The sequence below is a fragment of the Littorina saxatilis genome, linkage group LG5 (genome assembly GCF_037325665.1).
Source record: "Littorina saxatilis isolate snail1 linkage group LG5, US_GU_Lsax_2.0, whole genome shotgun sequence".
NCBI classification, from domain to species: Eukaryota; Metazoa; Mollusca; class Gastropoda; order Littorinimorpha; family Littorinidae; genus Littorina; species Littorina saxatilis.
In genome coordinates, this window is record NC_090249.1 from 48,402,015 (window position 1) to 48,417,959 (window position 15,945).

At 43.1% G+C, this 15,945-nt stretch overlaps 1 protein-coding gene across 1 annotated transcript; it reads left to right on the forward strand.

Annotated features, from left to right (window-relative positions):
- Nucleotides 1-3,403: 3,403 nt before the first annotated feature.
- Nucleotides 3,404-8,015, forward strand: LOC138967336 (uncharacterized). The gene is made up of 2 exons (XM_070339863.1): nucleotides 3,404-4,328; nucleotides 5,185-8,015. The coding sequence occupies exons 1-2, from the start codon at nucleotides 3,408-3,410 to the stop codon at nucleotides 5,800-5,802; spliced, it is 1,539 nt and encodes a 512-aa protein (XP_070195964.1). The 5' UTR covers nucleotides 3,404-3,407; the 3' UTR covers nucleotides 5,803-8,015.
- Nucleotides 8,016-15,945: the final 7,930 nt, after the last annotated feature.

The following is a 15,945-nucleotide window of genomic DNA, read 5'->3' on the forward strand; positions in this document are numbered from 1 at the left end:
AATTTTTTTTTTTACAATTTTCCGATTTTTAATGACCAAAGTCATTAATTAAATTTTAAGCCACCAAGCTGAAATGCAATACCGAAGTCCGGGCTTCGTCGAAGACTACTTGATCAAAATTTCAACCAATTTGGTTGAAAAATGAGAGCGTGACAGTGCCGCCTCAACTTTCACGAAAAGCCGGATATGACGTCATCAAAGACATTTATCAAAAAAATGAAAAAAATGTTCGGGGATATCATACCCAGGAACTCTCATGTAAAATTTCATAAAGATCGGTCGAGTAGTTTGGTCTGAATCGCTCTACACGCACGCACACACGCACGCACACACATACACCACGACCCTCGTTTCGATTCCCCCTCGATGTTAAAACATTTAGTCAAAACTTGACTAAATGTAAAAAGGGGAGGGGGGGAGAAAGAGACTCGGGGAGAGAGTGAGAGAGAGAGAGAGAGAGAGAGAGAGAGAGAGAGAGAGAGAGAGAGAGAGAGAGAGAGAGAGAGAGAGAGAGATGGTCCAGGGGAGATAAACGCATTACACTCTAGAAAAACGTTTATTTCCCCTGTGATATTCACTCCTAGAGTACGAGATCATAATGTATACTTGTCTAGTTAAACTGAACAGAACTTAACGTCCATAACCTGATCAGTTTGCATATGTTAAAACAAAAAACAAGAAAGGGGAGGGGGGGAAGAAACTCAGAGAGAGAGAGAGAGAGAGAGAGAGAGAGAGAGAGAGAGAGAGAGAGAGAGAGAGAGAGAGAGAGAGAGAAAGAGAGAGATGGTCTAAGGGAGATAAACGCATTACACTCTAAAAAAAAACGTTTATTTCCCTTGTGATATTCACTCCTAGAGTACGAGATCATAATGTATACTTGTCTAGTTAAACTGAACAGAACTTAACGTCTATAACCTGATCAGTTTGCATCTGTTAAAACAAAAAACAAGAAACATTGATGCATTTAATAGTTTTAACGAGTTGCCTTTTGTTTTATCATTCTGGTGTTTATCTAGATGTGCTGTGTATCTTATAAGAAGTTCTTAAAAGTTCGAAGTTATTTTAGCATATAGGTTTTTTTATGGTCTTAACAGTTAAACATGTATTACGTTATCATTAAGATTCATGCTTTGTTAGCACTAAGCAGTTGTTTTAATCAGTCTGGTTTTCTCTTGTTTTCATCTTATGAACATTCTAAATGTTAGACTAACTTATTGTCTTGTACAGAATAACAACTGTGTGAATGGTGCTATACTGAATGAAAGAGTGTGACATGAAGTTCTTGTACATCATTGTAAAGAGTGTGAATGACGTTTTAGTTTAGATGTCAAGCGCTTAGAGCAAGCCTTTTTAACGAAAGTTTTTGATTTAGCGCTATATAAATGTTCTTATTATTATTATTATTATTATTATTGAAAGGGGGGGGGGGAGAGACTCAGAAAGAAAGAGAGAGAGATGGGGGGGGGGGGGGGGGATCGGCAGAGACAGCCTGAAAGGTGGTCAGACCAAAGAGTGTTACACTACGTAAAGAGGGGGCACTGCCTTCTCTGCGCTACATAGAGTCAGAACTGAGCAGACAGACGAGACGAGATAAAGAGATAGCCTGAGAGATAGATAGACAGCGATGAATAGAGACAAAGTAATAAGATTAGACTGCAGACCAGTGTCAGAAAAAGGGACGTATTTTTTCAAGATGTCTCCAAGAGGCCTGCTCGTTTAATATAAAAACAAGACTCAAACTCACCCTTCAATTCACTTTCAACATGTATCTTTGATATGGTGTCAGGTGGTTCTTATGAATCAACACCATCCGTACACACCGTGTAATGAAACCACGCAGTTCTCAAATGTACAACAGGGGCATTTCAATCCATGCAACAAGCTTGCCTTGATGTGCTGATCCAAAACTTGTTTTTCACCGTGTTCTTGAGCGCTGACTGCCGAGGTCTTGTGACTGACACTCCAGTGAAAACAAAGGTGCGCCGCTATCTCTTCCAGGTGTTTGAGAACTCCGACTTATGAACTGACGCATTGTCTTCAAGTTTTGTTGTATCCAGCTAGTGTTGTCATCCAAGCAATCAATGAGCGGATTGTTGGAAATGTTGTTTATTTCTGTGTATATATATGAAAGTTCGTATTTGCTTCCAAACTGACTGGCGATCAAACCCCATAGTACTATAATGTACACTCACAGATTATGATTGTCACTCCTTGTGTCGGAGTCGGAGTCACACTATAATTTATGGCCGATACACACGGGTCCCCACGGCTCTGACACCTTCCGGCCCCTACTAACACAGTCATTTTTCCTCTCCCACTCAGTTTAATAATCATTTCATCGCTTTGTTAAGATTTTGTACTCTTTTTACGATCTTACTTTTTTGACGTCAAAATGTGTGGAAGATACAGTATCATTTTACATTCACAATCAGTACATACGGTTTTCATTGTTTACAACGTTCTTCTGCCGAGTTGAGTCAATCCATTCATAACAACTCACTACTAGTCTTCTTTACTGTACCGGGATCTGATTATAACTACTATTTCATCAGACAAAACTCCTATGTTCGGTCAGTCTCAGTTGAAGTTGATTGGATTTTCTTTTAATGTATGATACAGATAAGCAGTCAGTGAGTATTTTTTTAAAGTATCCTTTAAACGGAGAGAAAGTGTAACAACTAGAATTAACACCACAATGATGAATTTAATTAAATAGAGTTTATGGTCACTGACTGCTCCCTCTAAACTCACACGTATTTTGTATTTATCCTCACCACCTCTCAACCCTTTCATTCCAGCAACGTTCCTTTCAATAACCTTCTTATCAATTGGAAACAAAACATCGTTAAAAATCAAACTTCCGTTATCAAATCAAATCAAATTTTATCGTCTGTGGCATAACAGCATTGCAAACGAGCTCTTTTTTTTCAACCAGCCCTCGCCCAGAGAGGTTATACGTCTTTTAGTGTTGCTTTACATCAGTATGTTTGTCAAGAGGCTTGTCATCACAAGAAATCGTATGTATCATATCTCTAAATAATGAAATAGGAACGCGAGAAAGGCCAAGCGCAACATTTCAGCGAGGCCGGGGCTTGGCTTATTTTCCTCCGCGTGGCCTAAATCGCCTCCAACTCGCTTCATGGCGTCTACGCTCACTCTACGCTGGCCTCGCTCTAATCTTCCTCGCTCGCTCGCGGGCCATGTGCTTCGCGCACGAAAATGAGTCAAGGGGGCGGAGCTTAGAGGCCCACGTGGTAGCTCTCGCACTACGATTGGCGAAGAGCTGACAGGGCCTGTCATAACAATCGCGTCGATTGGTTGACTTTCTTTCTGTACCAGCGCTGGTTAGGGGGCTATAAAGTACGGAACGCGAAGCAGAGTTTACAAAGTTCGACACGATCTCTCTCATGTGTGATATTTTCATGATGGATTACCCGTGCCACGCTATCAGCCCTGGTCTGTCTCAGGCTTCGTGCGGAAGCCCCAACTACGACAGTGAATTCACCAGCAACGGCAGCCCGGGCCAGTGCAGTCTCAGATCAGACATGTCCATGAGCCCCGGACGCATGAGTCCGGGACCACTACAAGACAAGTACAGTGTGTTCGAACTGAGGGCCTTCACGAGACCGTCTACCACTGTGGATGTCGATACCACGAGCACGCCATACTCGGATGCTACTAAACCAAAAAAGCCAGCGAAGGAAGGACGAATCAAGCGTCCCATGAACGCCTTTATGGTCTGGGCGCAGCAAAAACGTCGAGCGTTGACCGCGCACACGCCTGAGCTTCACAACGCCGAAATCTCCAAGCACCTGGGTCATGTGTGGAAGCTAATGTTGGAGGAGGAGAAGACGGTGTGGAGGGAGGAGGCGGCGAGGCTCAAGGAGCTACATGACCGCGAGTTCCCCTTCTACAAGTACCAGCCCCGCAAGAACAAAAACAAGATCCAAAAGAAGCCCGTGAAAACCGAGAGCGGACGCGTGTCCAAACCTACGGGCAAGAATAGAGAGGTGACCACCAAGCCCCCAGCCAAGGCCTCGCGCAGTAAAGCGGGGAGCAAGTCCAAAGCCTCGGGTGGAAAGAAGAACGTAGCTTCGTCACAAGTCTCCACCACGACTGTAGGTGCTGAAGTCAACAGCAGTCTTGTGTCCATGCTTCAAGCGGGGCCACAGCAAAGGTTTCAGAACCTGGGAGCCGTGGCTTCAGTCCCTTCTGAGACCATTGTCAAGTCGGAACCCATACTAAGCAAGCAGTTCAACAGAGTGGTCATCGACGACGAGTTTCGCAAAGGTGTACGAGAAAGCCAGAAAGTGCCATCCTCCACAGAGGTAGGTTTCTGTTTATTTTGGTTTTATCATTTTTTGTTGGTATGTATCCAATGTACTATACACAAGTGAGGATGTTACATGACGATGTTTTGGTCTCACGCATTTTTTTAAAATTATTTCATGTACTGTACATGTACGGTTAGACATTTTTTTATTGATAAGTACATCGTACATAGCTTGTGTGGACAGTTTCAGGGCATGAGCTAGCGTTCAATGTGCTCGATTGAATAATTTTGCGGTTTTGATTAGGTACGAGTTGATTCTCCTGGATTTAGGCTGTGGTGGTAAAGGTTGTTGTGGTGTGCGTGTGACTGTGAGGTTTTTCGGAAGGGGAGGAGGGGCCAGTTTATGCCGCATACGTATGTCTTTTTCCCCTTTCGAGTTGTAGTTTTAGTCCCCCTTTTGCACTATTGTTTCTATTTTGGTGGAGGGGAGGGGGCCATGGGAAAGTGTGCGGTGCTTGCTCAGCTGAGACGTCTGTGCAGCAGCCTCAGAATCAGAACAGATAGTGTGCTGATACTGCTAAGTGGAGAAGATGAATCATCTGAGTAAGGCATCTGCTAAGTGTCTAGTTATAACCGCTGTACGAGGCTGGAAGTTTCCTTTCTGTGTAAAAGAAATAGCAGGTTCTTATTATTTTTGCTAATCCCCTATTTACCAACTGCTACAGTTTTGTATACTTGTGTCTGTTAACGTTTCAGTGTCCATGATAAGCTTTTGGAGTTGTGTACGTTTGTTCAAGTTGTTTTCTGTGTTCGTGTGTGCACGTCCGTGTATTATAAGGCGATGGCTTGTTACCCCTGTTCGCCGGCTTTCTCATTGCTAATCCAATCTCCCCTTGCGGTGTGTTTTCCAGATTACACCACCAGCACAGTCAGGCGATCTCGTGACCGTGGACTTCCCAACGCACAGCTTCCACAATCCAGCCTTCAGGCCGACCGAGATGTACCAGGCACCCACCCCATCACCAGTCTCGACCCACAACACGAATGCTTCCCTGTCCCTGGCGGATCACGCGGCCGACATGGGCATGGTCATCAAGACAGAAATCATCGACGAGGACACCGCCTTGCTGTTAGACGAACTCCCACACGCTGTCACACCCGCCGCCGTGATGAAGGTGGGGGACTCTCTCATCGTGTCCCAGTACCAGTCCGGAGCGACGGTCACGTACAACCGTGACACGAAAGAGTGCAGGTTCAACAACCTGGCTCCGCTTCAAGCCATCCCAGACTTGAGCAGCATTGACTATATGTGCATGAACGCTCTCGACGTGGATCTCACGGCGTGTGAGGAGATCGACAACATCAGGAACATTATTTCTATTTCTGACATCAACTGGGAAGGTATCGCCCAGGACGCCGTCACGGACAATGACTTTACTATGATCAACGAAGAAGACATCGAGTACGTATCCGATACATTACCCGACACCATCTTCGCCGAGACGCCCTCGAACTATGCGTTTGTTTAAAGCGTGAGGCTTGAGTTTCGCGTGAGACTATATTAATGAGTGGTTGACCTGGTCGTGGCTGTGTTTGTTGTACGTTTTAAATGGACAGCTGGCTGTGTGCGGATTGCTAGGACTGTGATATGGTTGGTGTCTGGCTGATGCAAACTTGGCGACTGAGCTTAGCTGCTGTGTGATAGAAAGTTGGAAGTGTACTGATACTGAAACTTATCTTCCATTATCAAAGGAGGCATCATGACATGAAATGTATTACACATTCCCCCTTTCTCCTGTATCTCCTTATTACCGACCCTGTCGGTGACTGGCGCTTCAAGATACAAAACGTTCCTCTAGAACTTTGAAGCTGTATGACTGTTGCCGTTTGTGGCAAGAAAACCTCCTCTGCCTTTTCCATTTGCCTCCATTGTACGGATGTGTTGGCTCTGAATCAGAAGGACTGAAAGTATTGTGTGGGATGCGTGAGCTCATGAAATTTCATTGGACACTCGTATGGAGTGTATCAATGAGTGTGATAAAAGATAGTCTACTGTTAGAATATCTTTTGTGAGTGAGAGTTGGACCAAAAGAGTGTGTGTGTGTGTGTTTCTCAAGATTGGCAGCAGATGACGTGTGTGTATGCGAACAATAGCAGCTATAATGACGATATTTGTGCGAACAGTAGCAGCTACAAGGACGATTTTTGTGCGAACAATAGCAGCTACTATGACTGTGTGTGTGTGGAAAGAACAATAGCAGCTACAACAATATCACAGCGCCTCAGCCTCTTTAAAACTGTCGGTGACAAAATGGACTTGCTGTTCACCTCGCCACCGTAAAGTGTTCACAACGATACCCACCCTTCTCAGTCTTCAGGAACAGTGTGCATTTTATCTCGCAGTCTCAAAACTTTATCATTATACATGAATGTATTCACTCTCAGCTCACACCAGGCACAGACACACAGGAATGGGCCAAGTGCAAATGATGTGAACTCGCAAGTACTGCAATGCTGACTGATGTCTGTACATAGAGAGACACGGAAAAAGTTGAAGAAAATTTGCAGTATGTGATGTAAAGGATGCAGCTATTGGATCAGTGTGTGTAACGAAACATTGCAAGTGCCTGGTAGTTTTAACAGTGGCCTGGGATGTCTGCCAATGGTTATCGGTGAACCCGTGCAGAGCCTACAGAAACGAAGCGCCCTTGAAGACACTTGTCAGTGTTTTGCTTGTGTTCTTTCTTTCTTTCTTTCTTTATTTGGTGTTTAACGTCGTTTTCAACCACGAAGGTTATATCGCGACGGGGAAAGGGGGAAGATGGGATGTAGCCACTTGTCAATTGTTTCTTGTTCACAAAAGCACTAATCAAAAATTTGCTCCAGGGGCTTGTAACGTAGTACAATATATTACCTTACTGGAAGAATGCAAGTTTCCAGTACAAAGGACGTAACATTTCTTACATACTGCTTGACTAAAATCTTTAAAAACATTGACTATATTCTATAGATCTATACAAGAAACACTTAACAAGGGTAAAAGGAGAAACAGAATCCGTTAGTCGCCTCTTACGACATGCTGGGGAGCATCGAGTAAATTCTTTCTCGTCCCAACCAATATGGGACTCCCCCTAGCCCGCGGGGGGTGTTTTGCTTGTGAGAAGAACGGTTCGTGAGTCGATGCATTTAGTGAACGGGGGAAATGTGACACGTTCAACTTTTTTCTCTCAAAACAAGACTCATTTGTCTGACTTTCAGCCTTGTGCCTACTTTTTGTGACAATGTTTTTGATAAGCCTTTTTACAATGTTTCCCCCCCATCATACCCCTCCCCACCCCACCCCCGTATCTGCATGATCTATTTTCGTAAACTTCAACTTTAACAGAGACTCAGGACAAGAACATACTGTGTTTTATTCAGGTCATGATGCATAATACTGATGAAGCGAATATATGTAAAATGCACGTTGCTGGGATCAGAGACACTGACAGCTCCCAGTAAGTTTATTTTGTCGTGCGCACCTGAGTACATAATCCTAGTGTACTGGTGGTATCATCTGCCAGAATGTTTTGTTCACAAAATGGATCTAAATGTATATTGTGAATCTCATATCCACCATGATAATTATACAACTGTGATACTGTAGTAGATTTCGTGCAGTCCATGAAAGAAGTCCATGTCACGTGTTTTGATGACTGCACATGTGTACATAATTATGTTCTTTTGAAATAAAATGACTACAAATGCCATTTACCTTTGACTTGTGAGTGTGTGATTGAAATACGGAGAAGAGACAAAAAGGTGTGAATGAATCCTCCCTCCCTCCCTCTCTCCCTCTCTCTCTCTCCCTCTCCCCCTCTCTCCCTCCCTCCCTCCCTCCCCCCTCCCTCCCTCCCTCCCCCCATCCCTCCCTCTCTCTCTCTCTCTCCCTCCCTCCCTCCCTCCCTCCTCCCCCCTCCCTCCCTCCCCCCCTCCCTCTCTCTCTCTCTCTCTCTCTCTCTCTCTCTCTCTCTCTCAAGAAAGCATATATGCAATAGAACATTGTGAATAAAGGAGAGTAATAATGATTTTCTTTGCTGCTTGTCTCAGTTTAATCGAATCAGAAAACTGGTCCTAGATACACAACCAAACACACACGTTCACAAAATATGGGGGGGGGGGGGGTGGGACACACGAAAGGAACAGTCAGAGAGAGAGAGAGAGACAGAGACAAGGAGAGAGAGAGAGAGAGAGAGAGAGAGAGGGAGAGAGAGAGAGATGGTCTAAGGGAGGTAACTCCCTGTCGGAATGAAGAGACTGTCAAGAATGGAGATTTCTAAATGGTGAACTGAACGCCGAAGCAAGCAACCAAACTATCCACGAAATGATACAAAACAAATAAACAAACAAAGGAACATATGTTAGTCAAATTAAATTAAGGAGCAGGACAAATTAATAAAGCAGAGTGGACGAGTTTAAAAAAAACCCTGAGACAACCCAATGCTTGCTACATATCATATCTTTTAAAAGGTAATGCAAAGGATCATCACAAGTAAAGGGAGATAGTCTCCAATTAATATTTTGTAGTGATTATGTCGCATTTCCGAGTTCTGGCAGGAGAGAGAGAGAGAGAGAGAGAGAGAGAGAGAGAGAGAGAGAGAGAGAGAGAGAGAGAGAGAGAGAGAGAGAGAGAGAGAGAGATGGTCTAAGGGAGATAAACGCATTATACTCTAGAAAAACGTTTACTTCCCTTGTGAAGAAAGCCTACACAAGAAACTTGTGTGGGAACACACCGGTCTCTTATATTCTACATAAGGTTTGCATGCTGGAAGCTGACGCGCATGTCCGAAACACCGTATGATCAGTCACATATCATTGGTGAAAGTAATTCAATATGCAACTTATTCAGCAATATATTCAGACAGACACCTATCAAGGTCATGGTTCATGATTGAACATCTGAAAATGCGGGCGGTCAATCCAAAGAATAATCTATTACTCCAACAAAAAATTCATGTATTCAAATGAGCAGACGAACACGCGCGTGTCAGCGGTCAAAAGATCTAAAGACTTTCGGTTCACTGGTTTCGGCAAGTCCCCATGTCAGTGTCGATTAGATAACATCAGCTGTCTCACCGTCTTAAATTGCTGAAACACATCCGACACTCGACAGGCCACTACTACACACATCATAAACTGTTAGTGCCTCGCGCATTTGTCTCCTTTCGTCGGCTTAATTAGCCGACTGAAAAGGTGAATCGACCTGATGTTTGGCTCGCCATCTAGAAATGTATTTAATTTCAACCAAAAATTCACGTTGCATTCACGTGGAATTGGCGTAAAAACGCAACGTAATTTCCACCAAACAAAAACCACAACCAAAAATTCACGTTGACTTCACGTAAGACACAACGTTGTTTTTCAACGTTATTTCCATGTGGTTTCGTCCATACAAATCTACGTAAAAAACCGTTGAAACGCAACGTAAACCCAACGTGAATACAACGTAAAATTGTTTGCTGGGATACTTGTGGTGTATGTATACGACCTGGTGGAGGGATGGGTAATGAATACACTATAATAAACAGGGAGAAACCAGAGATCTACAATTACGGACAAACAAACAAACAAACAGAGTGAAACCTATACCCCCCCCCCCCCCACCCCTAATGTACTCCTTCCCAACAAGAACACGGGTAAGAGAAGACAACCGATTTCTCATGCACTGATTTCTATAATGAACATTTTCAAATCCGGGTTAACAATTGCACGAACACGCCGTTTTCGCCGTATCTGTGTATTCCCCTTTAACATCCAAATCTAAATGCATGGCTTTACATTTCTATATCTTTTACTTTAATAATTGTAATGTTCGGTGTGTATAGTAATATCAAAAAGAGGTATATTGACTCGATGAATTATTTCCCCACTAAACGGTAAGTATATAATATATATATAGGCTTGTCCTCTGACCAGTTTACTTGCAAGAGAAAACTCATTCCCAAGAGAGAATTCTTACCTTTACCTTCCTTGTTGATCCTTTCCAGATGTTTCCTTGTTAATGCAGAATATAATATCCATTGTTCACGATACTGTCCCATCGTGAAGACATGCAGGATGGTATCTATTGTTCATCACCAGTATTGGCGTTAACCGGTAATTACCGGTATTTTACCGTTTGAAATGAGAAAATGCCGGAAAATAATTGGCTGCCGGTATAACCTACCGGTTGATTTTCAGAACTATCGGTTTTTTTCGCTGGTAAAACAACAAAACCAGTACTCTGAGTTGGACTCTTACTGGTTCCAATGACCAGCCTACCTTTTATGTCTGGATAGTTTTCATCATAAAAGTTTGTGTACCGGTTTGAAAAAGTATTAGCGCCATCACTGATCACACTGTCCCCTTCTGAACACGAGAATATTATCCACTGTTCGCCACACTGTCCTCTTCTGAACACGAGAATATTATCCACTGTTCGCCACACTGTCCTCTACTGAACCCGAGAATATTATCCACTGTTCACGACGCTGTTCTCTTCTGAACACGAGAATAGTATCCACTGTTCACGACGCTGTTCTCTTCTGAACACGAGAATATTATCCACTGTTCGCGACGCTGTTCTCTTCTGAACACGAGAATATTATCCACTGTTCGCCACACTGTCCTCTTCTGAACACGAGAATATTATCCACTGTTCGCCACACTGTCCTCTTCTGAACACGAGAATATTATCCACTGTTCGCCACACTGTCCTCTTCTGAACACGAGAAATATTATCCACTGTTCACGACGCTGTTCTCTTCTGAACACGAGAATATTATCCACTGTTCACGACGCTGTTCTCTTCTGAACACGAGAATATTATCTACTGTTCGCCACACTGTCCTCTTCTGAACACGAGAATATTATCCACTGTTCACGACGCTGTTCTCTTCTGAACACGAGAATATTATCCAGTGTTCACGACGCTGTTCTCTTCTGAACACGAGAATATTATCCACTGTTCGCCACTCTGTTCTCTTCTGAACACGAGAATATTATCCAATGTTCGCGACGGTTTCTTCTTCTGAACACGAAAATATTATTATTATTATTATTATGGAAAGCTTATATAGCGCGAACCACAACTGTGCTCTCCGCGCTTTACATATATCCACTGTTCGCCACACTGTTCTCTTCTGAACACGAGAATATTATCCACTGTTCGCCACACTGTTCTTTTCTGAACACGAGAATATTATCCACTGTTCACGACGCTGTCCTCTTCTGAACACGAGACTATTATCTACTGTTCGCCACACTGTCCTCTTCTGAACACGAGAATATTATCCACTGTTCATCACACTGTCCTCTTCTGAACACGAGAATATTATCCACTGTTCGCGACGCTGTCCTCTTCTGAACACGAGAATATTATCCACTGTTCATCACACTGTCCTCTTCTGAACACGAGAATATTATCTACTGTTCGCGACGCTGCCCTCTTCTGAACACGATAATATTATCCACTGTTCGCGACGCTGTCCTCTTCTGAACACGAGAATATTATCCACTGTTCGCGACGCTGTCCTTTCCCCGAACACAGAATTGCATCCACTGTTCTCAAGACTCTCCTTTTGTGATTACTGTTCAAAGCTGTACCCTAGGAAACACACACAAAAACTCTATGTACTGAGTAACCATGATTATCCATGGCAGTTTGGTTCATACACAAAGTCAGGTATTCTATCTAATCAATCCTCTGTGAAGTAAGCCCATGTTTTTGCATGTCTTTTTTTTTTTTATAAACCCAGACTGTTATCTTCCAACTGCCTCGGACATTTTCACGAACACAGGTAGAATTTGATGTTCATGATCGCGTCAAATTTTGGAGGCAGAATTATAAACCTTGTTCACTGTGCATGCAATGTATCTATTGGCAAAACAGACGTATCTACTGTTCGTAATACTGTTCTCTTGCGGACACACAACACTATCCACTGTCCCGGACGTTTATTCTGTTAACATTTCTGTTCTCCAGGGATCAATGGACACGGCTTACTCCTTGTTCAAGCACTACTTTTCAAGGCTTTCCTGGGCGATGAAGATTCATTTCAATCTTCACTGCCAAAGCAGCTGCTGTATGGCTAGGCAAAAGCTGCTGCTCAACAAGATGAAGGGAAAAAAATGGTATATAAGAAACTGTTTTAAAAACAATCTCCTTAACATATTTAAATGAAGATGAACAGTTTAATACGGCCGAATTTTCGCCCATTGTGCACAGACTTGTTTGTTTATTTGTTGCTTAACGTCCAGCCGACTACGCAGAGCCATATCAGGACGAGGAAGGGGGGGATGAAGGGGGCCACTTGTCAAGCGATTCCTGTTTACAAATGCACTAACCCATTACTTGTGTCCCAGCAGGCTTTAGTGAAACTAAATTAATACCTACTGGAAGATTACCAGTTTCCAGTATGTTAAAATAGGCTTAACCTATCTACTGCTGGACTCACATCAGAACACTAACAGATTAAACTATACATGAATCGCGAGACAAGCGGCAAGAGAAGAGATTTTTGGAAAAAATACAGCTGAATGAGCAAGAAGGCAGAAAAAAGAAAAGAATTCATGAAGAAAAAGAGAGCATGACAGGAAAGAGGAACCAAAAATCTACCTAACAGCAAACTAGAAAGCTCCTGCGGTTCCAAAAACAGGAGGGGCCTTTAATTTCATAACCGCAGTGCCCCACTGCGGGACACAGACTAATTGTGGGCGACCTAAGATGAATGAATGATGTCTGGCAATGAATGGTGTCCTGTATATAATTTAACACGACCTTGATGTCCAGACAGTCAAAAGGGTCAAATAAAGACAGACAGGCGCAGATTCACCAAGAAAGGTAACAGGTACAGATTACAGGAAGTACTTTTTTCATCTTTCTGGATCCTTCGAGTCTTCGTTCAACTCGTGTTTGCTTTTGAGTAGGTGAAGCGTGTACTGGTGTGTCCTGCAACAACCAACAATGAAATAACTAACAAACAAACTAAATACTTCAACTTGTTTTCAGGACGCTTACTATAGTCTGAACCGTTTAAAAAATATCACAGAGAGAGGGGGAGAGAGAGAGAGAGAGAGAGAGAGAGAGAGAGAGAGAGAGAGAGAGAGAGAGAGAGAGAGAGAGAGAGAGAGAGATACGATACGATACGAAAGTTTAATTGCTTATAGGCCGTCGGCCCCTTGCAATGGGGAGGTTACAGAATTCATGCGCGGCAAAAGTACGGTACAAAAAAGGGTGGAAACCAACCGGAACCCCTTCAATTATTTTCCACTTGGTCACATCCAAGTCGAAAGTGTCTTTAGTCTGTGACCTGGCAATGTCAATGAGTTCGATCGCGTTGCCGGATAACGACGCTGCTATTTAGTCGACACAAAGGCAGCCAGTCTCGAGGAATGTTCGTATGATACGCACATAGTCATGTAAATCCGTGGTTAGGTGCTCAGTTTCTTCTTTGAAGCGGACCCAGTACACCTGCTTTCCTCTCCGTAGGGAGAGCATGTCCCGTCGCATGTCCTCCGAAGCTGTTTCTGCTGCATCTGGTATCACGGCATACGTTCTGGTAACACCCATTTCACAATCATACACCAGCAAACAATCGTCACTTTCAGCCAGCAGCGTTTTCTTGCCACCTTTGGACTGACACACCATTTTCTTCAACCTTATGTTCCTGAATGTAGATTTCAGCTGCGTTTTCTTATTCTCGGGCAGCTCTGAAAGTATGTCGAACAACGGAGCTTCTGTCACGGCATCTCGAGGAGACTGGTTGTCTGTTTCTATGTTTTCATTTACACAAGACATGCTTGCTTGTTTGTTGGTACACAGCGTGCTATCTGGGGCAGGTGCGTCGTCATTCATGCGTGAATCTCGCTCTGCATCCAAAGGGGTGAGCATTGGCACATTAGAATGTGGCCGGTTGGGTGGACAAGCCACGATGATCACTGGCACGTGCTTCACGGTGACAAGTGACATGAACGTGCGTGCTTTTGCTGGCTTGACCTACATCAGGCCTGTTGACATGACACTGGTTATTAATTGTCTCAGTCTGGCGGTATGCGTCGCTGTCAACTGTGCATTGAACATTGTCTTTCTCCATTCCTACCTTGGCACTGTTCTGTTCTGCTCTTCTTTGGTCTCTTCTTTTCTGGTCTCTTCTTTGCTGGGCTGGTGGTTTGCGTCTCCATGCACCGGTCGGTGTAGGTGTCATGGCGAAACCACGGTCGTCCCGGTCACACTTCAAGCGGAGTACAAATACTGTTCCTTCTTCTGTTCCGGCCACTTTCCAAGATGTCACCGTGTGTTTACACAGTAGGGTGGACAATACATCTTCTGCAGCAGTAGGGAGTCCTACGACTGGCATTTTGGTGTCAGAAACGCTGATAAATCAGGAGCTCCAAAAAACGTGTGTTGCTCCTTTGACACACCGGAAGCGACCCCCGAGAGAGAGAGAGAGAGAGAGAGAGAGAGAGAGAGAGAGAGAGAGAGAGAGAGAGAGAGAGATAGAGATACGCTTTTGACGTTGGCTTTGACGCTTTGAGGGTTTATTGTCATCAGCTTAAAAAAAAAGCCCTTTAGACAAAGGGAGTTACAATATGTACAAAGATATACCGACAATCACACTGAACCAACCACAGTCTCTTGCACAAGCACTTTAACACACAGAAAATATCTCTGTCTCTCTCTATCCCACACACACACACACACACACACACACACACCAACTCTTCCTCTCTCACTCCCAGATCATTCTCGTAGAACAATACAGTTGCAATGCTAAACATTCTAAAAGGATCAATATCACTTTAAAGCTAAAAAATGAAAATAAAAAAATAAAAAATAAAATGGACACGGACCACCCTATTATTAAATATTTCTTACTTTTATAATTAAATACTTCAGATTTCATCCATTCTTTTCTTCCTCATATTCAGTGCCGATGCAATGAAAGCTGCAAGCGATCTAACTATCCTCATATCACTGGATGAGAGCAGTCGAAACACATTTTCCATATCAGGCTGAACAGATGTGCAGCTTAGAATCAAACATTTCTGCCTCAAATTCTCATAAAATTTACACTTAAAGAGGAAGTGTACTTCATCTTCTGGTTCTTCCGCACACAATGGACAAAAACAGCATTGTGCTTGCTCCCCAATTACAAACCATTGCTTATTACTTTTAAACCCACAAGTTCTCAGCCTGAACTGATTTTGCCAAATTGTCCCTTTTCCACTTATCAGTAAGAGATAAGTATTTCTCTGACAGACATCCGACACCGATTAAGCAACCATTAAAAATCGCAAATTTTTTGCCTGATGTATGTTTAAAGTTTGACAAAACAAATGTGTTAAAATCAGAGAAATCGATCGTAGCGTTGTTAAGATACAGCCTCCTGAATATGTTGACTTTTCACGTTTTTTTTTGTAAATAAGGGTAGGCTATTGGATATGGTATCTAACCGATTAATTAAATCACAACTACTATTTTTTTGTGTGTGGCGTAAATACCGACTTTGTGCACATAAAATTCGTGGTTTTTTTATGAATAAGTGTTACCATTCTTTGTGAAATGGCTAATATTCGTTAATGTACATGACGTTTTACGTGCTAAAATTAGACCCGCTACTCACTTCAACTGAATATATTTGCTAAGAGAACCA

Coding starts and splice junctions, on each gene's coding strand:
- LOC138967336 (XM_070339863.1), top strand. CDS start 3,408: ATGTGTGATATTTTCATGATGGATTACCCGTGCCACGCTATCAGCCCT. Junction 4,329..5,184: donor AAGTGCCATCCTCCACAGAG/GTAGGTTTCTGT, acceptor TGTGTTTTCCAG/ATTACACCACCAGCACAGTC.